Source organism: Heterostelium album (genome assembly GCF_000004825.1).
Source record: "Heterostelium album PN500 unplaced genomic scaffold PPL_scaffold3, whole genome shotgun sequence".
Taxonomy (NCBI): domain Eukaryota; phylum Evosea; class Eumycetozoa; order Acytosteliales; family Acytosteliaceae; genus Heterostelium; species Heterostelium album.
Window position 1 is genome coordinate 1,725,716 of NW_008805065.1, and position 25,200 is coordinate 1,750,915.

The window sequence follows — 25,200 nt, forward strand, 5'->3', positions numbered from 1 at the left end:
CCACGTGCGTTTCTATCAAAATTAAATTTCTCAAGTGCTAAAAATGGAATCGTCAAAAACTATTTTTTTGTTTTTACAAAAAAAGTCATATTATTTTTTAGATGATGCATTTGAAAAAAATAAATGGTCATGACAATAACAACCAGAGTATATTGGGGTAGACAAGGACTACCAAATATTTTGATATCATATTTCATTGTAAATGGATGTTTTTATTTTATTTTAAAATCAAAGACGACAGTCAGACAAAATCAAAAACAACAATATATTGTTTTTAACACAGTTGTATAGCCCATTAATTTAAACAAGAGTATGCATTCCTTATATTTTCTACCCCATTCAACAAGTATTAACTAATGAATTGTTTATGATTCGTTTTTTCGATCAACCATCATTTCGTTTTTGTTCTATGGCTAGAGAAAATGTGATACCGCTTTTGGTTATGAAGAAAATTATCATTCGTTTCCGGTTAGATCTGTGATAAGCGAATAAAAAAGCAATGGGAAATTTTAATTTGTTTTTAAAATGTATGGTTACTGGATTTTTGGAGATACAATTCTACAGCCACACAACTAGAACCCACACTGCTGTGATGGCTTTTTCAACACTCTATAAAAAGGCTCGAGCCATATTTTAGAGATCATTCGTTTTCTTCCACAACTTAAACAAATACATACACACACAAGAATAGTATTATCTATTCCTTTTTTTTTACAATTATTTGTATATAAATCGATTTCCAATATTTATATTTCTTTTTTAGATATATAAATATTTTTTCCCCCTTCACAATTAATTTTATATCTCTATGATATTATAATTATTGTTTTTCCCCTTTTACTATTATCGTTTTTCCCCTTTACTATATAATACTTACTTATATAGTTTTTCCCCAAAAATTAATTTTTTTTTAAAAATTAATTTATCTACCTTTATCTATATATTTTTTATATATTAACCTTTATCTATTATTATTTTTATTAATCTTATTTTTATACAATAATTAAAAAAAAACAAAAAAAAAAATGGAATCCAATTTCGTTTTATCTAAAATTATCAATCAAAACACTGAAAAGGGTAATAGATCAATTCCAAGATTACCACCAGTTGTTGATAATAAAAAAATTATTGCCTACTCCCATCCAAGATCCTACCAAATTCGTCCATCTTTGACACCAAAGCACGAGACCATTCATGCCTACGATAAAGAATCCAAAAGAGTTGCCGGTTCCTACAGTTGCAACATCAAAGACCAAAAGATCAATGGTTACAATAAAACCATTGTCTACACCTTTGACTACAGTGTCCATCCGGACTTTAGACGTCACGGTTTGTTCACCATTTTGTTGAGAGACATGATCAACAAAACCCATTCCAACGATGCTGTAATCTCTGCCTCAGTCCTCAAAAAGCCAGACAGTCCTTCATTCAAAGGATGTATGAATGTTGGTTTCCGTTATTTCTGTGACCAATTCCAGTATGCCTGGCCATCCGATCACATGATTCCACTCGAGCCATTGCCACACGGTTGTGAAATGCAAATCTGGGAGGAGAAGGATAACAAGTTCATCGCCGAGAGATGGCAAGCCGCCTTTGGTCACTGGAACTTCATTCCACAGGATTTCAATGAACTCCTCAGCTACAACCAAAAGTACATCGCCGGTACCTACTTTGCCCAAATGCGTCATGGTGACACTGTTTCCGAGGCCTCCATCAGTGTTTGGAATTCCGATTTGATTTTCAACTTGAGTAGCGGTTCCGCCGATAAGTCCCACAGACAACTCTTCTCGTGCTACTCAATGGGTGAGCATGGTGACTTTGTCTTTGAACAACTTTTGAAACACGTCAACAATCACCAACACCAACAAGGAGTCAACTTTTTGTTTGCTGGTTTCTCAGAGTTTGATCCAATCAGAAAGCACTTCCCATTGTTCCGATCGATCAAGACCCTCGATTTCGCACATATCATCTACACCAGTTCCGAAGAGGAATGGAATTTCCTTCAACAAAAGAAACAAGTTGTTCCAGTATACAATGACCCAAGAGATTACGGTATTCTAACTTTATTAAGAGATACACCACTTGCTTCTCTCTAAAAGAATCTTAAAAAAAATAAAAATAAAACAAAATAATCAATCAATCAATCAAAAAAAAACAAAAATATCTTTCATTTTTCTTTTAAATTTAAAAAAAAAAAATACTATAAACTTCTCAATTCTATCAACATCTTTATAAATAATTAAACAATCACAAAAAAAAAAACTTACCCATACATGAAATAAATGAATTCATCACTACAAAAAATTACCCAAAAGAGGTAAAAATTTATTTTTCACCAATAAAAATCTTTTGAATCCTTGCAAATTTGAAACCAACACTGTTTAAATTGCATTGGGAGCTCTATTTAATTGTGATTGTGTGGTGATTACAATGTATAGTATCAAAATATTGATTTTTATTGATGAGTTGGCTTGCTGTTGATGATTACGCCACACAATTAAAGATTCCGTCGTATAAGCAGCATAGTAAATAAACACTTTTTGAATCGAATACTATCCTACAGAATCTGAGAACATAATTGGTCAAAAGTAGCTACTTTACAAATGTGTAAGTAAACACATCTGTTACCTAGTGGTAACTTTGTATGAAATAAAATCTATCTAATTATTTATCTTCTGGATAGTTGATTTTTTATTTTGATTAAAGTATTGAAAAGAAAAAACTTATTCTAAAAAATTTTTAATGTAAATTATCCACTTCTTGATATTTTGATTCTTGAACAGCTAATTCAACTTTATAATATGAATCAATTAATATATAAAATTTCAAACAGAATATCAATCAATTGCGAAATTCAATCAATTTAAAAACACCAATCCAGTGATTTGATTTATTAATTATTATTTTCTTTCTTGGTGTTAAATGGGGCAATGAAGATGTGAACAAAAGTGAACTATTTAATTTGATGTTTAGTTTAAACACTACACATATTTCACACTATGTGTTGATCGATTTTGTTTTAATTTTTTAAATCTTTGTTTTTAGTCTCGATTACGATCAGGTAGATGTGGTTTTTCGTAAATAGGGGAGTTCACAAGTGTTAGTCTGACTTTTACTTTAACACAAAAAAATAAATTAAAAAGCAAAAAAAAAAAAAGATATATTTGTTTTGAAGGATTTCATTTGTGATTTCACAGAGAACAACACACTGTTGGAAGTGTTCAGTAAATATAAATTATTTTGCCTTTAAAAGAATAAATAAAAAAAAGAATAGTTAGGGTAGTTAATATCACATCCTATCATCATTATTAATATTGAAATACCAAATCCTAAAAATAAGTTGGGCAAACGAGATCAACCTTTAAAAAACTCGCACCAAATATAAATTAAAAAAAATATATACAATAGTTTTAATTATATGTTGGTGTAGTGGCACCGCTGTATAGGTGCGTGTTAATTTTTCGAGAGAAAAAGAAAGTTAGATAAAAGTAAATAAACAAGTGGAAAAGAAAAAGAAAAAGGGTTTAGTAATTGGGTGATGATGGATTTGGTTGTGTGTGTTTTTTTTTATTTTGTTTGCTTTGCTTTGTTTGATTGATCGAGTTTTAATCCTTACCATCGATGAAGTGATGAAGTGATAAAGTGTGCAAGAGGGATGAATGTGAAGTTGGATGGTTGATCTTTTTATCTTCATCTATCTAATTTTATCTCTAATTTTCCATTGAAATTTGAAAATAACAAAATGTTTTATTTTAAAAGTGATAGTAGCTTTAATGCATAAACACAACAAAGGTGCATAGGAAGTCTACAGTTTTAATTCTAAAGGATCAATAAATTAAAAAAAATATAATAAATCACATTTAAGAAAAAATCCTTATTTAAAGGAATTTAAAATGATCATTCTATTCATTAAAAATAACAACAAATATATTTTATAGAATTCCACATCATATAAATATAAAATTATAAATTATAAATTATAAATATCATTTTAAATTATATATTCTATAAATTATTAATAATTATTATTATAATAAATATTTATTAATAAAAAAAAAATGTTTTCAAATAATATAAATAATTATCTGACTAGAGTCCTTTTGATGATAATTTTCATTTTTATCTTTTACAATAATGTAAATGGTATGGAAAGTGGTCCTTTGATCAATTTCAAAAAAAAAAAAAAACCTATTAATAGAAATTTCTTTTTTTTTCTATTCTTCTTTTATGTTTTGATTTCATCCAGCTCAACTTTCTATTGGTTCAATTGGTACGATTGCTGGTGGTGGTAGTGCTCCAATAAATTATTGTGCGTCAACATGCAACAGCAGAGACAAATGCTACAAAGATTCGTGTCCATTCGTAGGTGGTTGTTTTAAGAATCAAATTGATTTGGACGACAACAACAAGTGTACTATCGATACCTGTAACTATTTGACGGGTGTAGTTAGAACCGCTGTCACTTGTAACGATGGAAATGCCAATACCATAGATAGTTGCGATCCAAAGACTGGCTGTGTCTACACACCGTTCTTTTGTTTGAATAGCTCGGCTTGCCCAACACCAAACACCAACCCATGCATCACCTATTTCACACAGAACAACAAGTGCTGTCAGAAACCAACCGCTTGCAACGACTACAATGCATGCACTGCTGACGGATGCTCGCCAACCAGTGGATGCACCTTTGTCAATATCACTTGCAACGATAACAATCCATGCACCAACGATTTCTGCTCGCCATCGACCGGTTGCTACTTTACACCAAACAACAAGTGTGATGACAACAATCTCTGTACTATCGACCAATGCAACTCTGCCAATGGTAACTGTATCAATAGTCCAGTGAATTGTGACGATGGTAACTCGAATACCATTGATTCATGTCAACCAAGTGTTGGCTGCATTCACCGTGCCAGTGCCAGCAGTTGTGACGACAACAATCTATGCACAATCGATACTTTCAATACAACTTCCAACCAATGTCAATACTCACTTAAAACATGTGCAACCAACACCTTCTGTACTATTTGGTCATGTGATCCAATTCAAGGATGCACGTAAGTACTTCTGAAATAACATAATAGTAATACAATTAATTGAAACTAACTGGTCGTTATTATTACTTTTTTTAGTGCTTCATCACCAGCATGTGACGATGGTAATCCATGTACTCTTGATGTATGTGATTCAAGTACTCAAAGTTGTGCTCATATCAAGAAAGATTGTAATGATAACAACCGATGTACATTCGATACATGCAATACAGCCACTGGACAATGTCAAAATATTCTAAACACTGTTGGATGTACACCATAAACAACGATAATGTATAACAGTTCAATATCATACATATAAATAGAAACCAATTCACAAATATCGATAAAAACTATGAGTATACATCTTTCTCATAGGTTATAATTTTTAGTTTTCTTTTTAAAAATACACATATATAAATAAACGTTTGTAATTTATAAATTATTTTTTTTTTAATAAATAAATAAGCATAGTTTTAGTTTTGTTTAAATATAAAAAAAGTTTATTATTATTATTAATAATGATTAAATTTTAAATATGTTTGACCAATCTATCTAATGATGCTCATCCTCAAGTGAAATAGCATGTTGGAGATCTTCCAAGTTGGTAATTGGTTTACCCTTGGTGATAAGCTCACGTGCCTTGTCCATCTTTCCATAGTTTCTAAAGGTGAGAACACCGACTACCTTGCTCTTGTCGTTCAAGTAGTAGATGATACCCTTGCTGAATTTGTCGGCGTCGTCAGTCTTTTGTTTCTCCCAGACTGCGTAGGTCTTGAGTTTGGCATCGGTGTTACCGACTGCTTCGAAACCGATGTGGTCAGTCAAATCACTCCAGAAGAATGGGAGATAGGTGTAAGGGTCGGCGGAACCAGCCATGTTCTTACCAGCCAACTCACCGGTTGCCTTGGCGTGATCGTGGTGCTCTACACGTCTACGCACACCGAGGTTGTAATCGTAGAAACTGGCAACGTCACCGGCAACGTAGACATTGGATCTGGCTTGCAACTCGGCGTTGACAACGTATCCACCGTTGACCGGGTCGACCTCCAACGATGTCGACTTGGCAATGTCGGTGTTTGGAATGATACCGACGGCAACGACAACGTGGTCAGTGTCAATCGATGAACCATTGTCGAGTTGAACCTTGAGTTTATCGTTGTTCTTGGAGATGTCCTTAACGAGACGACCTTCGAGCACGTCCACTCCACTGGCTTTGACCTTGTCGGTGGCGTACTTGCTCAAGTAGTCTGGGAATATCAATGGTAGGACACCATTCTCTGGGAACACCTGAGTGATCTTTACCTTATCCTTGAGATTATCGTTGATGGCACAGGTGATTTCACTACCGAGGAATCCACCACCGATCACTGTGACATGCTTGACCTTGTCGTCGTGGACAACATCGTGCAACTTTCTAAAGTCATCGACAGTACGATAGGTAGTGATTCTTGGATCATCGGAAGCAGAGTAATTGAACTTTCTTGGTTCTCCACCAGTGGCAATCAAACACTTTTCATAGGCAACCAAAGTACCATCATTCAAAAGAATAACTTTACCATCCAAATGAATATCCTAAACATAACTATTAGTTAATCTTTCTATTCCTTTCTTTTTCTTTTGCTTAATTACTTACGACCACTCTCTTGTTTCTAATGAATTGAAGTACTTCGTTACCGTAGACCGACTCTGGTTCGTAAAGAAGTTTGGATTTGGCACCGGACCAGTCAGAGTACTCGAGTGTCTCCTTGACGTTCTCATCCTTGTTGGCCCAGAGATTCTTTGAGAGTGGTGGACGTTGGTATGGAACCTCATACTCCTTTGAGATCATCAAGATAGTTGCTTGTTTATCGTGCTCCAATATCTTATCGACGGCATAATAGGCAGCGGTACCACCACCGATAATGACATACTTGAACTTCTCTATATTCAAATCATCCTCTGGTCTGGCGATCTTTTCTTTCTTCTCTGTAGTAGTAGTATCTTTGTTTTGCTCTTCCAACGATAAGATCGAACCCAACAATGCAGTGGCAGCAACTGCAGCAGCACCAGCACCAAACATCCAACTACTATTTCTATTATTATTCTTATTGCTATTGTTGTTTCCATTAAAATTATTATTATTGTTCAATCTATTTTGATTATTTGAACTATAATATTTAATGGAAGATGAGGATAATGATGATCTACCATTGTTTTGATTAAACTTTGTTAAATTTACAACATTTTTACTTTTTGTCAAAGTATTTCTAACTATTGAACCAAACATATTTTATTTTTTACTTTTATTTGTTTAATTAAATACAAACAATATTAAAAGTAACTTTTTTTTTTAAACAATAAAATTTTAAATTAATGATTTATTAATCAGGAGAAGTTCAACCCAATGCTTCTATCATCTTCTCTTTATTTTTTTTTAAATTTTTATTTTTAACTTAAAAAAAGCGTAGTTTTGCAACACACATCATCTTTAAGTTGCCCAAAAAACACACACAAACCCTTTTAAAAGTTAAAAGAATAAATAAACTACTACTAAATTGCTTTTGATAACTTAATCTTAATTTTATTTATATACATTGATTAATTAAAGTATGTATATTTCTATATATATATGAAGTGACGATTGTTTGGAATTGGAAAAACTAAAAAGTGATTGATCGAGTGAAAGTTTAATTACAAGTTGTTGTTGTTGTTTTGGTTTGTTGGAAAATATCTTGTTGGTTGTATGTTTTTTTTTGTGTGATATATGTTGTTATTATTATTGATTATTACTTATAAGTTTGATTGAGTTTTCTTTACGACACCACAAACAGAGACGTAATCGATGCTATGATAGAATTGACCTTTTCTATCTAAATCTTTCATGGTTTCGACCCAGTCGTTGTATTCCTCTTGGGTGATGACTTTGAGATCCAATGCACGCTTTGCTCTCAGGTCGAGTGTGACTACCTTGGCAAACTCCCACGAGGTAGCTTGAATCATGTATCCTCTGACCTTGGTATTCTTCAACTTTGGATTGACCAAAGAGAACAACTCGTTGGCAACACCCGGGTGACAGTTGAACTTGGTATTCAAAATACGATCGGTAACATCTCTCAGACGCTCTGGACAGTAGATCTTGGAGCTGGTCCAATCGGTATCGGAAATGGCTACCATACCTCCATCCTTTGTCACTCTGATCATCTCATCGATAACGGCAACTGGATTTGGAACATGTTGTAATAATCTTTCACATCTTGCACTGTATATTTAATATATATATCAATTGATGTTAATATTTAATAAACAAACAAAATAGATACTATTAAAACGTTTGACTAGCAAACAAATACCTACACATCATAATAATTTGATGGCAAATCAACTTTTTCAGCAGAGAAAACATGTAATTTGACGGTTGGACGGTCACCAAACTTCTTCTTGGCATAGTCAATCATTGCTGTACTGTTATCAATACCAGTTACCTCACCGTTTGGACCAACTCTATTCAAGAAACTCTTTAAATCCTTTCCATATCCGCAACCAAAGTCAATAATCTTGTCACCTTCTCCCAATGTCAATTCTTCCTTGGTCTTTCTAGTAATGTTGGCGGTCTATTGATATTTGATTAAAAAGATTGGAGTTAAAAAAAAACGAACGAATTAGTTTCCCAAAGTGTTTACAATCGCCAAATGTTGTTTGTTTGTTTTTTTAGAACTTACAGCTGGATGCTTGTTGACTCTTTTCAAATATTTAATTAAGGACAATGGACTGTTATTATCAACATCAGAGAAATCCTTTACGTGATCAGACATTTTCTTTTATAAGTATGAAGTTATATATAAATAAATATAAATAAGAGTAGAAACTATTTTTTTATGATTTGAAATTAGTTGTTGTTGTTCGTTTTATTTTGTTTTAAATCGCTCTTCCCCAAATCTAGTTATATATAGTTTTCTAAATTTACAAACTCTTACTTATTTTATTTAAAATTTATTTTTGTTTGTTTTTTCTTTGATGTGTATCTAACTCTGTTTGGTTGTGTGTGAGTTGGGGTATTCAATCACCTACCAACTAACTAAGGAAGGTAAGAATGGTGATTATAGCCATCTCTTATTTTTGGATATTTAATTTCAAGAGTTAGTTTGTAGGTGGGAGCCTAAAGTAGCACTACTTTTACTGATGAAATAAAAAAGCTTTATCCAAAAAAAAAACAAAACATAACTAATCTACCCCGTAAATAATCATTAATATTTTAGTGTGTATTTTGCTTTGCAGTTGTGGCACCATTACCTGATCAACATAATATTGTTCTTTGACTATTGATCATTTTAATCATGCTGCATTCAATCAATCAATTATTAAACACAATTCACACAACAACAACCCACACCCATCCCTTCAATTAAAAAACCAAAATCAAAAAAAAAAAAACCAAATTAAACAATTTTAAAAAGAAAAAAACAAACACATCATTAAAAGATTGATATATTGTATTTGCTTACAAAGAAAGTACCGGATTCTACTGGATTTATGTTTTTATTCATTTTTTTTAAAAACGAAAATCAAAATTTAATTGATTGATTTATAAAAAGACACAAACGAACCGTTAATGATTTCATTTAGGAAAGTATATATTTATTCTCTCGTTTTTTCAGATACTTTATTTGGTGCAAATGAAATTCAATATCACATTAAATTAAATTGAATAAATTAAATTTAATTGATATCGTGTAGAAGATATCTCGAATTTTTTGATCAACCATCAAAACCTTCCTATTAAGGTCAATGTTTTCGGTATTTCCAAATAGACTGTCATTTTGATAGACTTTATTGTAGGTTCCCCAATAATAGTTGCAACGTTAGTGATCAATATATTGATATGAGGTCACTATACTTAGTTTTGATTGAAATTCCAATCAAAAAGATAGGATCTCAAATTTCGAGATTTTGCGACTAAAAATAGTTGGAACATGAATTTTCAAACAAAAAAAAAATTTTGTTTGGTCTTACTCGTCTTTTATTAATATTTGTAAATTCTGAATCTTTGATTTTATTTTGTTTATAGAATTTATATCTTTTCATGTATGACTTGAAATCATTTTGAATATTGTTAAATTCACTAGTTAATCACCAAAACATTGATATTTGATTATGCAAACTCCACCACCTCAAATCAAATCAACATAAAACAATTCAAACATAACAAATAAAATGTGTAGCAAATAAAATATGAATCGTAAAGATAGTCAAAGATTAGTATTATTTCTCTAACTATCTTCAAACAAAATTGTAGATTAACAAATTTGTAAATTTTTACATACAAATCAGAGAAAAAATAAAATAGCTAGATTTCAATCTTTAAGGTGTATCAAACACTTTCTTTTAAATTAATCACCAAAATAACACATTATTTGTAAATTGAACCACCACAATGTTTGATCAAAATATAAATCGAACTCACATAATCACACACTAGCTGAATTTAAGGCTGTTTTTAATAAAGAAAAAAAAGTTATATGTTTGTTTGTTGCAAAATATTAATAATGTTCTTTTTTTTTTTTGAAAAATTATTTTATTAATAAATACAATGATATTGTTATTGTTGCTTGATTGTTTTTTTTTTGAAACATTTTTAATGAGCAAGTCTCTTGGTTGATCTGAACAATAAGGTATCGTTTTGATTGGCATCGAATGAGATCTTCATCATCATGAGTGCACCAAAGATGACAAACAAGACCAAGACGATTGGCAAGAAGAGGAAGATTTGGAAGGCAGCAGTTTGTTGAGAATCGGCCATAGTATTGTTACTGGTACCTTCGGATGATGAAGAGGCGTTACCAACATTGATCATCTCGATTTGATGTGGAACACAGAAGACCTTGTAGTCGGCAGATTCGAGTGACTCTTGCAATTGAGCGCAGAGGTCGTCACGTTGAGTCTTGGAGGTGTACTTCAAGTAGATCGATGGGAGAGCTGGAGTTCCGATGACGTGGTCTCCGACAATGTCGACGACTTGCTCCATCAACTTGGAGTCGGTGGCGGCGGCAGCTGGTGGCAATACGACGATCTCACAGGCGACACGACCACCATACAAACCAGAGAGTTGTTGGTAGGCAGAGGACATGGCTTGGTCGACGAGTTGGAGAGCCAATGGGTAGAAAGCGCTCGATCTGTCGATGCTTGAGATGGCACCGAACGAGAAGGAGATCATGTCTGGAACAGAGTCGGCAACGGCACCGTCAAAGGCGTTCTTACCAGAGACTTGCTTGACGATGTTGAAGAGTGAAGCAAGTTCGGTCAAGAAAACGATTTCGACGTCGATGTCGATCTCGATGGATTGGCTACCCTTGGTGAAGGTCAACTTGTCTTGAGCACGGCTAACAGCCCATCCCGATGGCAAGATGAATTGCTTGAACTCCTTGGAGTAGAGGATACGCTCGACGTCGTTCAAGTCCAACTTGAATTCGTCGTCGTAGTTGTTGTTGGCGTAGATCGACTGCATGGTGTAGGCACCGTTGTAGACGGCGTGGTAGTTACCGGCTGGGATCTTCTTGGCGACCTGTTGGTGGACGGCAGTGGAACCAGCCAAACCGGCCTTCGAGGAGGCAGAGATGATCAATGACTTTCCGTTGTAGGTCTCGGTGATGACGTCGGCCAAGTTGGCGGCGAGTGAGATACCCTTCTTTTGGTAGGCGTTCATACGCTCACCGGATGGAGTCTCCCAGTGAGAACCGACGACACCGTGAACGGCTGGAGTGACACCGCTAAAGATGGTGGCCATCTCGGCGACAGAGTCCATTGGGTAGTATGACTTCTCGATGGTGATGGCGTCACCAGAGACAAACTTCATCTTCTCCAAATCGGTAGCGGCGACGCTGTCCATTGCGAGAAGCAAGTTGAGCTTTGGCTTGTTAAAGAGTGAGATGGTTGGGAAACCCTCACGGTCGCTGTCTCCCATTGGGAGTGTACCCATAACATGTGAAATCAAGGCACTGATTTGAGTGTCCTTCAAATTTGATAATGATGCACTATTAAATACATTTCCCTTCAAATAAAGTAATGAATTTTGATTAAACTAAAATATAAAAATAATAAAATTGTTAGAAATTTTTCATTTTTTCATAATTATTATTTTCATCATCTATCTATCTATGTTAATTGATTATTATTTGTTTTGTTTAAATGCTATTTCTATTGTTATTGATTGTTGAACATTAGTTCTGATAATTGTTATTATTATTGTTTTTTTTTTTTTTTTTTGTCTTCCTGTATTTATATATCTGTTTTGTATTATATGATGATTGTATTGTATTGGTTGTTATCTATAACTGTTTATGATTTGTTTTGATCTACATAGATGATGAATAAGAATAACATGTTAAAAGATAGATTAGATATCATACAGTTGGAGATTCGATGATGATATCAGCGGATCTTCTGGTAAAGAATTCAATTTCTGATTTGACAACACTTAATGTGATAGCCAACAATAAAATATAAATGAATTGCTTCATTTTATTTATCTATATAGTAATATAATATCGAAAAATAATGAAATATATATAAATAAATCTAAAAATCGATAGTTATTGAAAATGTTTAAAAAAACAAACTAAATAAAAAAAAAAAGAGGAGTGAAAAAAAAACCACCAAATTAGAAAAATGACACTGGTAAAAAAAAAATATTTTTTTTTAGGATTCAAAAGAATTTTCGACCTGGTGCTTTTTGTTTTGCGCTAATAAAATTAAAATTATCTGTGAAGATATAAAATTTTTTCAATTTAAAATTATCTGTTCACATTTCATTGTGCTTATTTATTAGTTTCAATGTCCATATTAATTAATTTTTGTATTTTATAGATTATTTTGATAAAAAAAAAATAAAATTTGATATTATTTATTCCAAATATAGTTAGTTGTTTAATTATTTACAACTGATCTGTAAAAGCATTTGATAATTGATTGATTAATACATCATTTAATTTGAAAAAAATAGACAACGTTACAATCACACCATCACCACACATTGCAAATGAAATGTTTAATTTATTTCTATTTTTGATATTGTTTTTTTTATTTTTACATTTATTAATTTTATATATTTTAGATGAAGTATTGATCGGGTTGGAGCTAGTTTAAATTTTAAAAATGGATAGTGTATTAAAATCGAGAGGTAATCTAGATATTTCAACTATAAGATTGGTTTTAAATCATCTTGGTTTGGATGAGCAACAACAGCAACAACAACAGGATGATATGACACAATCACAGATATTACAGTCACAACAATCACAATCATCAATAAGATCAAACGATAATAGTGATACCAATGATGAAAGTGGTAATGAAGAGATGGAAGAAGATGAGGAAGAAGAAGAACAATATGAAGATGCAATGTCAACTTCACCAACCATTGTTTCAACTTCGCCTTCGCCTTCACCATCACCCTCTCCTTCGCCATCGCAACACAATAAAACATCGAGTTGGTTAGATCAATTGTCGGTTGCTATCACTGCCGATGGATCGATGATGGTCGTTGGTGGCGGTGGAACTGGCGGTGTCGGAACGGGACTAGCGATTGTCCTAGTGAAAAGAGCACATGATCAATCACAATGGAGAACTTCTATTACATTGGATCATCAATCAGGTCAAATGTATTGTATAATAGCAAGAAAAAACAAATCATGATTCATTTTAGTATCTTGCTTATTAACTCATCAATAATAACACAATATATATAGTGATAGAATTACAGCTATTTCAATATTAACACTTTCAAATCCACAATTGGAACAAGCGATTGCCATTGGCTATACATCTGGACATCTCAGAATATTCTCACTCCACGGTAATCTCTTACTCTCCCAATTGTTTCACAAAGCACCCATTCAAAAGATTAAAGTTAAAATGACACCGATTCTCACTTCAAGTCAAGAGTATGTTGTTTGATAGATTGATTGTTTGATAGACTGATGATTGTTTTGTTTTAGTTTGTTAGCAAACACCAACATGTTGATTAATTACTATTGTTATATATATATATATATATATAGGAGATATGTAATGCAAGAAGTTAGTATATTGTATCCAGGTAATATTGTTGCTTCGATGGCTGGCGGTAGTCTGAGTGGTGTTTTGGCGGTGTGCTATCAGCAGGTGCAACGCGGTGACACTGCATCGGCAGCACAAACCAAGCTGGATTTCAGAAAGTGGTCACTCGGTTCTATCGATGTGGCCAACGATTTCAGTTTTGCCGGGCCATTCTTGGGATCGCCATTCCGTGCTCTTCCGTATGGAACCAGTGAGCATGCCATGACGCGACTAATAGTCGCGGGATCGGACCCGATGCTCGCATACTACTATCCGTCGGATGACAGCGGTAGTTCTTTCACTGTTGCAGTGGCACTGGTATCTTCGGTTGCCGCTAAGCTTACGAACGCCGTCTATTCATTCGCCAAGAATTGGTGGGGTGGAAGTCAACAATCACAACAGCAGCAACAGCAGCAACAACAAGAAGCCAACGCAAAACAACAGGAATCAAAGATTGAGAATCCATCTCCGCTGCAAGTAAGATGGTCGTTAATCGATGAGAAGCGAGAACTAAAGAGTTTGTTGATGGATCCAAGTGGTCGGTACGCAGTTGCCACCGATAATCTAGGTCGTGTACTATTAGTTGACATTGTAAATAGTTTGATTGTTAGAATGTGGAAAGGTTATCGTGATTGTCAATGTGGTTGGATAAATCAATTATCAAATGAAGATGATGATGATGAAGAAGAAGAAGAGGATAGTAATGATAATAATGTAGATAAAGATAATAATAGTAGTAATAGTAATAATAATGATAGTTTTATGACATTGGAAGATTTCATACCAGCGAAAATGATGAAAAAGAAAGTTGGTGTAAATCATTATAGAACTTATTTAGCAATTTATATTGGTAGAAGAGGTTATCTAGAGGTTTGGGGAATGAAACATAAATCAAGAGTCGTATTTGAAAAGGTTGGAATGGGATGTAGGTTGATTTCCACTTCCGTGCCTGGAAAGAGACCACCTATCCAACAAGGTCAAACTCAACTATCTAGCCCACAAAACTATCAATCACGTTGTTATCTAATCAATCAAGATGGTAATCTCAATGAAATTATTGTACATAAATAAAACTAATACACTATCTAATTTAACAACAACAACAACAACAACAAAACAAACAAATAAACAACTAAAATAAAATAATAACGCAAGTCTTTTTAATTAGATATTATATAAAAGATGTAATATCATCATCGTCATCATCCATTGCTTTTTTGTTAATGTTGTTGTTGTTGTTGTTGTTATTATTGACATTGTTGTTGATTAAATTATATTGCTTATTGTTGTAATATTTCTTATGATAGTTTGAAGGTTCCAATAAATTGTTATGGTCATCTTCGTCATGCGCCCTAAAGTTGTATGGTTCTTCGACGTCTTCTTCATCTTCATCGTCTGCCGTATCATTATGGATCGATATCAAACTGTATTGTGAGAGATCCCGATACTGTTGTATCACGATAAACGCTATAATCAGCGAAACAAATGAAGATGTTGAAGAGAGTACTATGTATACAGTGGGTATCTCTGGTTTTGCTTTGTGTTCATAGGGTGGAGTATAAAGATCATCCAATGAACTACTGCTGCTCATGCTATTGCTATTGCTATTGCTGTTGTCGCCACCATAGAAATGAAGGTAGCAATAGATATTCGAGTAAGAAGGTAAATACGTTTGAACACAGGTGTTCGTAGGGGCAGAGAAATATTGCAGTTCAATCTTAAGCTTCGTGTCGGAAATCCTAACCGATGACACACCTAAGGTGTAATAGTCGATGTAGTTCGTGCGGATTGCAGGAGGTTCATCACCGTAGAATTGAAATTGACCCACTAAATAAGTGAATCCATTATGATCATATACGTTATCAATTGTTTCTATTGATAAGTAAGTAATATTTGCAGCAAAAAAAATTAATTAATTAATTAATTAATATGAAAAGCTTAATACAATCAATACAAACTAAACGCCTTAAAATACATACGTATGTTACATTTAATAAAATTTACATATAATACAAATAATAAAACAACATATTTATTTATCATGATGATGTTTTTATTATGAGAAAAAGTGCACCAGCTTTTTTCATTTTTACTTTAAAGAATTGGTGCGTGCAAGTGCCTCATGTGCATGCACATAATAATAATAATAATTATAAAATAAAATTATTTGTTTGTTTGTTTTTCAGGTTTTTAGGATTTTTTTTTATTTTACCCTGGTTGTTATTTTTTTTCAAGAATTATTATCAATTAAACCAAACATCTAATAATAATTAAACAAATTAGATTGAAAATTGAAGATCGATTGTTATTTTATTTCAAAGCAAATACTAACATATCTTTTGAACTTATTGTTTTGTTTGTTTTGTTTTGTTTTTTTTTTTTTTTCAAAATCATCCAATCTGAAGTTCAATCAAAATGATAAAAAATTTGAATATTTAAATTTGAAAAATTCTTTTGAAAAAATTATCAATCATCAGAGTCATTCATTAAAATCAAACTTTTAATATAGGATATTAAGGAACTTGATATCAAAATATAATTACAAAGTTTAGTGGTTATTTAGTAAATCAAGTTGAAAAAAAGTAGTAGTCTGTGCTCTCTGTCTGCTTCAAACAGTAAAATAGTAACTAGTTGCACCAACTTTACTTTTGATTACAAAAACAAAAACAAAAAAAAACAATGAAGCTATGAGTCAAAGTAAATATAAATGTGATTGGCAATCATATTTGATCAATATACTTACAGTAGTTTTTTTTTAACACATTTTAAACTTCTTCTCTTTCTCTCTAATTACTCTCTCTCTATCTATAATAATGATATGATTTAGACTCACCTCTTAAAAAGAAAAGAAGTACATCCACCGGTGGTAACAATAATAACAATAATAATAGTAGTAGTAGTAGTTCATTCAACTCAATCATTGCAGCGGGTATCTCTAATATCGAACATCAACTTTTAAACACACAGGAAGAAAGTCACATCAATACACATCATTCACAGCATAATAATAGCTATCAGCAACAGTCTCAACATCATCAACAAAACTACAATCAACAACAACAACAACAACAGCAACAGCAACAACAAACTTATGAAAATGAATTTCCAGTTGGTCCACCTTGGTCTACACAAGAATCAAATGAATTTTATAATTGTATGATTTTTAATTAATTCTATATATATATAATACCATTATAATAGTTTGAAACTAATTTAATTATTACTATTTCGAAAAACAAAAAGGTGTTAAAGAATTTAAACCCGATTGGAAAACAGTTATAAAACGATTCCCTGCGCGAACAGAGGAGATGCTTGAGAATCTCTATGGTCTAGTGAGTTCGGAGCTTCAGGAATGTAGTTCACCCGATATTTTTCATTACATTGTCAAAGGTGTTTGTGCTGCAATTCAAAGTAAGTCATTCATATGTTCAGGAGAATCAAAAAAAAAAAAAAAAAAGATAATGATAATGATTATGATTTTAATTGACTAATTCTCTCTTGACAGATAAAAAAGCACCAACAACACCTGGTAGTGCTTCAAAGCAAACTTCTTCATCGACACCTGCCTATACCAGTTTAAATCCTATTCGCTCCACTAGAAATGAATCACTTACACCATTGAAACAACAACATCATAACAACAATAATATTCATCATCAAAATCACCATCAACAATATCAACAACAACAACAACAACAACAATCATCATCATCGCCACAAATACCTTCAGATTTTATAAATACAACACCGAGTAGATCTGGAAGGACAAGTAGAACGACATCATCCAATAATAATAATAATAATAATAACAATAATAATAATAATAATAATAATATGGATGTAGAACAACAAAAATCACAAACAAAAACAAGATCCAGACGTTTATTTACAGATTCTCCAGCGAAATCTAGTAGTACAACAACTACTACGACAACAACTACAACTTCCAGCTCACCATCTTCCTCTAATATGACACCTAGAAAGAGAAAATCAACAACTATTTCTTCATCGCCTATTAACACTCCATCGAAACAGAATAGTAATAATAATGTTGGTGATTTAGTTGGTGATGAATACCAGGCAGCTAGTAACCTACCTGCCAAACTCAGAGGTAAAATGATGAAGCAAAGCACACCACCATTGTCATTACCTGCAATCGGATCATCGTTCGATCCAGCACTGTCACCACTTCAAACGACAGCATTGGACGAGAGCGGTGCCTATGGAACACTACTCTCCATGAGCAATAGCAACAATAACAGTAATAACAACAGCAATACATCATCGCCTGCATTGACTGGTGATAATAACAACAATAATAATAGCAATAACAAACAACAACAACAGATTGTCTTACCAACACAAGAAACTCAACAAACCATACAGAAAAGACTACAAAACTTTCTTACAAACTCACATACACATCTACCGTTACCAGTGGTGGATAGCGTTAGTAACAGTCATTCAATATTGGATGAGAGTAGCGGTGGTAGTGCGAGTGGCACTAACAATATAGCTAGATATAAGCTATCACTATCTGGCAAATGGGCAATGTATGAATGGTTCTACAGTGATGTAGAGGCTCCATTCTATTTCTACAATGAATTCCAGACATGTTTGAATCAAATCGGAATTGGCAAAGTCAGGAAACTAACGAGAATCGAGTGGAACGAAATACGATCGAGAATGAAAAAGCCAAGACGTCTCTCACAGTCATTCTTCCAGGAGGCAAGAGAGAAACTCTATCAATCCAGAGAAAAGATCAGACATTCAATGGCAAACGATGACTTTTTTAAATTTTAATTATACAAAGAAATTCAAAAGTATTATGTAAGTAGTTTAAATTGTTATTATAATTATGATATAAACCAAACAAACTAAATTTATTGTTATTGTTTTAGATGTACAAAATAATACAATACAAAAAGGTATTGTTTTAAATTATTTACCAGACACCAAAACATATTCAATTCAAAACGATGCAACCAATATAATTGATAATATTTCAGATATATGTGTTATGGTAAGTAATATATGGAAATTAAAGCTGGATTTTGAAATATTAATTTTTTGTTATTATTATTATTTTTAATGGTAAAGTCTATAGAAAAGAATATTAGAAGTATAATAGAATCAAGTTATATTTATTCGAATAATGGTAATAAAAACTCGGACAATGCAGATACCGCTGTTCAAAATGAAAATCAAATGGCACAGGAACAAAGTCAAAAGACACCATTGATTTTGGTATTGGGTCTCATCGTTGTTTTGGAGAAGAAAGAAGCATTGATATTACATCTGACAAATCTAAACAATCAAGCAGAGGAGATGCTACTCGATGGTTTCCCTGAATCATTCCAAATCGAATACTCCAAGGCGGTAGTCGATTTAGAATATCTAAACAAAATTTTAACAACACTACTAGAGATTTTTAAAAGAGATCATAATTTACATGTATGTAGTACTGTACTATTATATAATTATAACATATAGAAACATGTTCGATTGTTTACTAACTAACTATATATTTGAAACCAACAACAACAATAATAATAATTATAATTATAACAATAATAGAATCGTGCAGCTAATAATGATTTCACTCAACCACAAGTCCAACAATATTTAATTGCAGATCTAATCAATTCAATTCGACAACAATCAGGGAAATTTGTTTATAAAGTAATTATAATTAACAAAAAAAGATTACATTTTAAATAGTTTACTAATCAATTTTGGAATTAAAAACAGATATTTAAAGATGACAATAATCAAGCAATCGATGAGAATTTAAAGAAAATGGTGCATGGTTGTATTTCGACATTGTATGTCTTGAAGCAATCATGTTTAAACACTGAGCTTACAGATCAAGACATTTCTAATCTTTTAGATAATTGTCTGAGTCAAATCAAACCAAATTCAATTGATAATATCAAGTAAGTTACAAAAATAAGATATCTCATTTAATCTTTTTTTTAAAAAAAAAATAATATCTAATCTAATCTTTTTTTTTGTTTTTGTTTTTTATAATTTAGTTTGTATAATCAAATTCAAGAAACTGTTTACCAACTTAGAGATAAAATAATATCAGCCCAAATGGAAAAATAAATAAATAAATAGTTTTTTTTTGCAATTTAATCCAAAAATTGCAAAAAAAAAATATCTTGTGCAAAAGAAAAAAGAGGTCGATATCATGCGAATGTCAAAGAAATCTTGAAACTTTGAGAGTTGACTTTTTACATTACATTTTAAAATGATAGATTTATTATTATTATTACTATTATATAACTAATTGAATGAATCTATTTGCAACATCCTTCTTGTTTATTTGATGAATCTTCAGGCACAATTGGAATTCTTTCTTGTCTGTTTGAAGTGGTTGAAGATTGATTCGATGATCCTGATGTGCTAACTGTACTTTTTGATAACATTCCTGTTTGATTTGATTTGATTTGATTTGATTTGATTGTTTTATTTTTAGGTTAGTACATGTATGTTTAAACAATGATGACGATGATCTCAATTGTTTGTTGTTGATGTTATTTAAAGATAATAATTACTCTTTGTTAAATCCAAGAACAGTTCTTCGACTCCTTTGTTCAATTTAGCTGATGTACTATAATGTTTGGCACCTACTGATTGCGCGTATGCCTCTGCCTCCTCCAATGGGATCACTCTAGTCTTTTCCAAGTCACACTTATTTCCAATTATACATAATACAATCTCATTACCCAACATGGCTTTCAACTCTTTAATCCAATTCTTTGCTTTTATAAATGAATCATTATCTGTAATATCATATACTACCAGTGCACCTAAAAATAAATAAATAACAATATAAAGAATGTTAGCAATGTTGTTGTTATTGTTGATCAATATCAATATTTAAATTATACCTTGTGATCCTCTATAATAAATTGGTCCAAGTGCATGGAATCTCTCCTGACCAGCCGTATCCCAAATAGTTAAACAAACTCTCTTTCCGGCCATATTTATATTCTTCTGGAAGAATCCAGCATTCTGTGTCATCAAATGTTTATCATTGAATGTATTTTGAATGTATCTAAGCACAATTGAAGTCTTTCCAACACAACCTATATTATTATTTATATTTAATGTTATTAAATGATTTACTATTAATTAAAATCTCAACTCCACTCCATTCCACTCCATTCTACTACACTCCACTCACTCCACTCCACTTTGCTTTGCTTTGCTGTAATTATAATGATGATTAATTAACCAATATTCTCTGTTGCAACACCTGTATTATTATTATTATTATTATTATATCGATTGACTGCTATGTTATTTTTAACTCCACTGTTAATTTTATATGTCTCTACAATATCTACTCCAAATCGTCTTCATCATCAAATCATCATTATAACCATATGTGCTTGTTGTATATTGCTTGCTATGTTATGCTTTGCTTTGTTTTTGAGGAGTGTAGAGAAGAGAATACTGCAGTATGAGTAGTAGAGTAGTAGTAGTAGTAGTAGTAGTAGTAGAGTAGTATATTTTGACATACCTTCACCAAGAAGTACAACTTTAAAACCTTTCTCAGAATCCATTATTTATGAGTTCTCAATATCTATATATATATATAATACCTATGTTATTTATTAATTATTGGTTGATTAGTAAATTAAACTAAACTTGATAATCTATGTGTGATGAGATAATGAGAAGTTGATTCTCTACTTTTTGTTTGTTTTGTTTTATTCTCTATTCTTTATCAAAATCAATTGGAATGAGTGCTAGCAACGTATACATACATAACAAAATTAAAAAAAAAATTGAAAAAATTTATAAACTACTTGATATTTTCAAAAAACAAAAAACAAGAGAGTAGAAGAAAAAAGTGAAAATATCAAAAAGGTGAATTTAACTATAGTATTATTTGCAAGTAATAATGGAAAAATAAAATAAAAACAAATAAGGGAATTATGGTGAAAAATGTGTAATCTTTAAACAACGAGAATTCACTACAAAAAAAAAAAAAAAAATTAATTGAACAATTTAAAAAAATGAATTTTTTATGCAGAATGAAAAGTCTTGTGAAGAAGAGAGTGGAATTAAAGTGAAGACTTGCAAGTAGGATAATTTACCTTTTACTTTTTTTGTTTTTTTGTTAAAAAATCTATAAAATTGTTTTTTTTAATTAAATTTTTAATTCTTTTTTTTTTTTGTTTTTACAATTTATTTTATTTTTAATTTATCTATCTTTTTTTTTATGATACAGTTTTGTTTTTGAAAATAATAAATAGTTAGTTTGAGTGTGATTTGCAAATTCTTCTATCATCTAATCAAAGAACACAACCAAAAAGTATTTAAATTAATATATTTTATTTGTTTTTCAAAGATTTTTGTTATTGTTGTTGTTGTTTTTTTTTAATTAAAAATATATTACGAAATTAAAACCTGGGGGTGTTAAAAAGTTTGACAAATACAATACAACATTTATTTTTATTAATTATTTACTGTTTTTTTTAACTGCCAATTGGTGGGTGTTTTTGTCTTACAATATTTTTGTAACTTCATTTGATATCAATCGAGAGTTGTTCTTCTTTTATTGTTTTTAGAGCAAGTTTTGAATTCAGCCTATTGCCAAAACAATTTTGTTCTTGGTTGTCATCAATTATAATTTTGTTGTCTTTGTTGTTATGAACAATAATATCTTCTTGTTGTTGTTGTAATCTAAAGCAACTACTACTCATTGTTCTCATTACTGTTGTATTAAGATTGTTGTAACTGTTGTTATCACTCTTGTTATTATACTCGAGTGGAATCGTTACCAATCTAATATCGTCTTCATCTTTTATAGTAGTATTTTAATTAATATCTATTTTTTTCGATATTTCTTAATCTTTTTTTTTTTTTAAACACTTACCATAGACACATTGAATATCGCGTGGTGGATTTAATATATTACTAAAGAATAGAGCAGCACTATTATAAAATGATGGACTTCTTTCACCATCAATGAATGCTCTATTATATTTATCACCTGAATATTTATTATATCTTTAGTTGTTCAGATAAAAGTTTATCATTAGTCAAAGTTATATATATCAAATATGTTTATATATTTACACTTGGTCGGAATGATGGTTCAATATAAATTTATCTTGTTTGTCATGAACAAATATAGCTGGAATATATATATTTTGGGCGGCTGACGCAATATCTAGTGAACTATTGTTTTGTTTATGTTAGAAAAATCATATAACTTGGCAGCTTATTTATTGATTATTACATACCTAACACTGAAATGTGCAGCCATTTTAATTTTATTCTTGATTATAAGCATGTAAAGGGTGCTTACAATCTTTGGTAGTTTCATTGGTGCTATGTAGTTCTCTTCGATCAACTGTGACAGCGAGGAGAACGGAGTGTCCAGAATCATAGAGGAGATCGTTGGATCTTCTTTGGCATAGAGAATGGAAGCTACTGCACCAGCTGTTCTTCCCCAGAGTCCAATCGAGCTTGTATGTCCACACTCCTTGATATACTTTACTACTGCACCGATATCATATTTTTCATTATACCCACTGGTGTTGTTTCTACCTCCACTCATTCCACATCCACTGAAATCAAATGATACCACTGTAATATTAAGAGGCAAAAGAAATCTAATTATCTCTAAACATTCCAATCGATTTCCACCTGTTCCATGACAATATATTACACATGGAAATGTTCTAAATATGATTGATATTAATAAACTTTGTTTTATTTTGTTTGTTTTCATTAACTTACTGATTGTTTTTATAACATGGATATGGTGGTTTATAATGACTACATTTTAATGCAATTCCAAATTTATTTCTTACAATGAAATCCTCACGAATATAGAAATCATATTGGTAGAAAAATTCTTTTGGTATAAGTTGATCTATTTTATAATATCTTTTTGGTTGTCTAATTAAATTGTCACATATATTATCAATTAACTTCATATCCATATTTTTTAACAAACAGAAACAATTTCCTATTCCAATTTAATCTTTTTATCCAATACTAAAATAAAACTATTAAAAAAAAAACAAATCAAAAGTTTTACAATATGCTTTTAAATCAATCAGCCAACCAACAATTTTATTTTATTTTATTCAAAATAGTGTATTTAAAGTTTAAATTGGTGTACACTAATTATTATTCAATCAACAAACTTAATCAATCATCATCATCATCAATAACAACAGTGACAAAAACAACATGTAAACAATAACAATAATTAACACCTACTTCTCAAACTCCCTCACTTTTATATAAAATAACAACAACAATTAAGTAGTGACACAAAAACCTTAATACTATTAATACTTATGTTTGATTCCATTATAATAGATGTTGTATATTATATATTTTTAGGATGTCACAAACCACATTATAACTACATACCCCTTCCATTTGGTTAAATCACCCATCCATCATTTTTTTCTTATAAATCTTTAAACAAGATTGAAAACAACACAATTGTTTGTTAATAAGTGTTCTTTTGATTATCAATATTTGATCATTCTCACTACAATAAAATAAACAATTCTATTTAATTCTGTCTTTTGTTATAATTATTCGTTTAGATTAGTTTGTATTAATAAATTCATAATTATCAATTACCAAGTGCCAGCGAACAAAATAGATTTTTAATTTTAAAATTTTGGTTAGAAATAAGACACCTAATAAAATTTTCAAACATCGAAGTTTAATTAGCTCTTTGATCATTATTTTTTTAAAAAAATAAAGGTTGGAAATAAAAGCGGAAAATTTGAATTTACAAACAACAAAGCTCGATTAGCTCAGTCGGCAGAGCGTGGTGCTAATAACGCCACGGTCGCAGGTTCGATCCCTGCATCGAGCAACTAATTTTATTAAACTGGATCCCCGCACGCGAACCAAAAAAAAAAAACTTTCGATTTTGTAAGTTTTGAAGTCTGGTATTTTTACACTGGACACCTGGGTTGTGGTCAAGTGCTAAAGAAATGCTCATCAGTTTCTGGATCTAGAGCTTTGTTTCTTCTTAAAGAAACTGATGAGCATTTCTCTAGCAGAACGAAGCGATAGATCCCACAAATTCAGACCACCA

The 25,200-nt window shown here is 31.4% G+C and overlaps 11 protein-coding genes and 1 non-coding gene across 12 annotated transcripts; 5 read left to right on the forward strand and 7 right to left on the reverse strand.

Annotated features, from left to right (window-relative positions):
* Window positions 1-1,025: 1,025 nt before the first annotated feature.
* On the forward strand, window positions 1,026-2,096 carry PPL_03258 (uncharacterized protein; the record flags this gene model as incomplete). The annotated part of the gene is made up of 1 exon (XM_020574228.1): window positions 1,026-2,096. One exon carries the CDS (start codon window positions 1,026-1,028, stop codon window positions 2,094-2,096), a length of 1,071 nt encoding a protein of 356 aa, XP_020436300.1.
* Window positions 2,097-2,603: 507 nt separating this feature from the next.
* Window positions 2,604-5,319, forward strand: PPL_03259 (uncharacterized protein; the record flags this gene model as incomplete). Its single annotated transcript, XM_020574229.1, has 3 exons — window positions 2,604-2,607; window positions 4,247-5,060; window positions 5,136-5,319. The coding sequence occupies 3 exons, from the start codon at window positions 2,604-2,606 to the stop codon at window positions 5,317-5,319; spliced, it is 1,002 nt and encodes a 333-aa protein (XP_020436301.1).
* A 272-nt stretch (window positions 5,320-5,591) lies between these two features.
* On the reverse strand, window positions 5,592-7,305 carry aif (NAD(P)/FAD-dependent oxidoreductase; the record flags this gene model as incomplete). The annotated part of the gene is made up of 2 exons (XM_020574230.1): window positions 5,592-6,611; window positions 6,673-7,305. The coding sequence occupies 2 exons, from the start codon at window positions 7,303-7,305 to the stop codon at window positions 5,592-5,594; spliced, it is 1,653 nt and encodes a 550-aa protein (XP_020436302.1).
* Window positions 7,306-7,808: 503 nt separating this feature from the next.
* Window positions 7,809-9,562, reverse strand: PPL_03261 (uncharacterized protein; the record flags this gene model as incomplete). Its single annotated transcript, XM_020574231.1, has 4 exons — window positions 7,809-8,277; window positions 8,373-8,629; window positions 8,738-8,833; window positions 9,521-9,562. The coding sequence occupies 4 exons, from the start codon at window positions 9,560-9,562 to the stop codon at window positions 7,809-7,811; spliced, it is 864 nt and encodes a 287-aa protein (XP_020436303.1).
* A 1,088-nt stretch (window positions 9,563-10,650) lies between these two features.
* Window positions 10,651-12,532, reverse strand: PPL_03262 (uncharacterized protein; the record flags this gene model as incomplete). The annotated part of the gene is made up of 2 exons (XM_020574232.1): window positions 10,651-12,093; window positions 12,422-12,532. 2 exons carry the CDS (start codon window positions 12,530-12,532, stop codon window positions 10,651-10,653), a joined length of 1,554 nt encoding a protein of 517 aa, XP_020436304.1.
* Window positions 12,533-13,166: 634 nt separating this feature from the next.
* PPL_03263 (uncharacterized protein) lies at window positions 13,167-15,179 on the forward strand (the record flags this gene model as incomplete). Its single annotated transcript, XM_020574233.1, has 3 exons — window positions 13,167-13,672; window positions 13,760-13,954; window positions 14,072-15,179. 3 exons carry the CDS (start codon window positions 13,167-13,169, stop codon window positions 15,177-15,179), a joined length of 1,809 nt encoding a protein of 602 aa, XP_020436305.1.
* A 100-nt stretch (window positions 15,180-15,279) lies between these two features.
* On the reverse strand, window positions 15,280-16,195 carry PPL_03264 (uncharacterized protein; the record flags this gene model as incomplete). Its single annotated transcript, XM_020574234.1, has 2 exons — window positions 15,280-15,980; window positions 16,183-16,195. The coding sequence occupies 2 exons, from the start codon at window positions 16,193-16,195 to the stop codon at window positions 15,280-15,282; spliced, it is 714 nt and encodes a 237-aa protein (XP_020436306.1).
* A 600-nt stretch (window positions 16,196-16,795) lies between these two features.
* On the forward strand, window positions 16,796-20,216 carry lin9 (RmlC-like cupin family protein; the record flags this gene model as incomplete). Its single annotated transcript, XM_020574235.1, has 9 exons — window positions 16,796-16,805; window positions 16,936-17,262; window positions 17,499-17,519; window positions 17,614-18,723; window positions 19,010-19,131; window positions 19,209-19,562; window positions 19,686-19,790; window positions 19,860-20,044; window positions 20,144-20,216. 9 exons carry the CDS (start codon window positions 16,796-16,798, stop codon window positions 20,214-20,216), a joined length of 2,307 nt encoding a protein of 768 aa, XP_020436307.1.
* A 194-nt stretch (window positions 20,217-20,410) lies between these two features.
* Window positions 20,411-21,098, reverse strand: rab21 (Rab GTPase; the record flags this gene model as incomplete). Its single annotated transcript, XM_020574236.1, has 3 exons — window positions 20,411-20,541; window positions 20,669-20,923; window positions 21,005-21,098. 3 exons carry the CDS (start codon window positions 21,096-21,098, stop codon window positions 20,411-20,413), a joined length of 480 nt encoding a protein of 159 aa, XP_020436308.1.
* A 248-nt stretch (window positions 21,099-21,346) lies between these two features.
* PPL_03267 (uncharacterized protein) lies at window positions 21,347-21,682 on the reverse strand (the record flags this gene model as incomplete). Its single annotated transcript, XM_020574237.1, has 2 exons — window positions 21,347-21,411; window positions 21,640-21,682. 2 exons carry the CDS (start codon window positions 21,680-21,682, stop codon window positions 21,347-21,349), a joined length of 108 nt encoding a protein of 35 aa, XP_020436309.1.
* Window positions 21,683-22,648: 966 nt separating this feature from the next.
* On the reverse strand, window positions 22,649-24,076 carry PPL_03268 (alpha/beta hydrolase; the record flags this gene model as incomplete). Its single annotated transcript, XM_020574238.1, has 5 exons — window positions 22,649-22,926; window positions 23,002-23,102; window positions 23,205-23,306; window positions 23,372-23,812; window positions 23,871-24,076. 5 exons carry the CDS (start codon window positions 24,074-24,076, stop codon window positions 22,649-22,651), a joined length of 1,128 nt encoding a protein of 375 aa, XP_020436310.1.
* Window positions 24,077-24,902: 826 nt separating this feature from the next.
* On the forward strand, window positions 24,903-24,975 carry PPL_03269. The gene has a single exon. It is a non-coding gene; the product is annotated as a tRNA-Ile (tRNA).
* The last annotated feature ends 225 nt before the right edge of the window (window positions 24,976-25,200 follow it).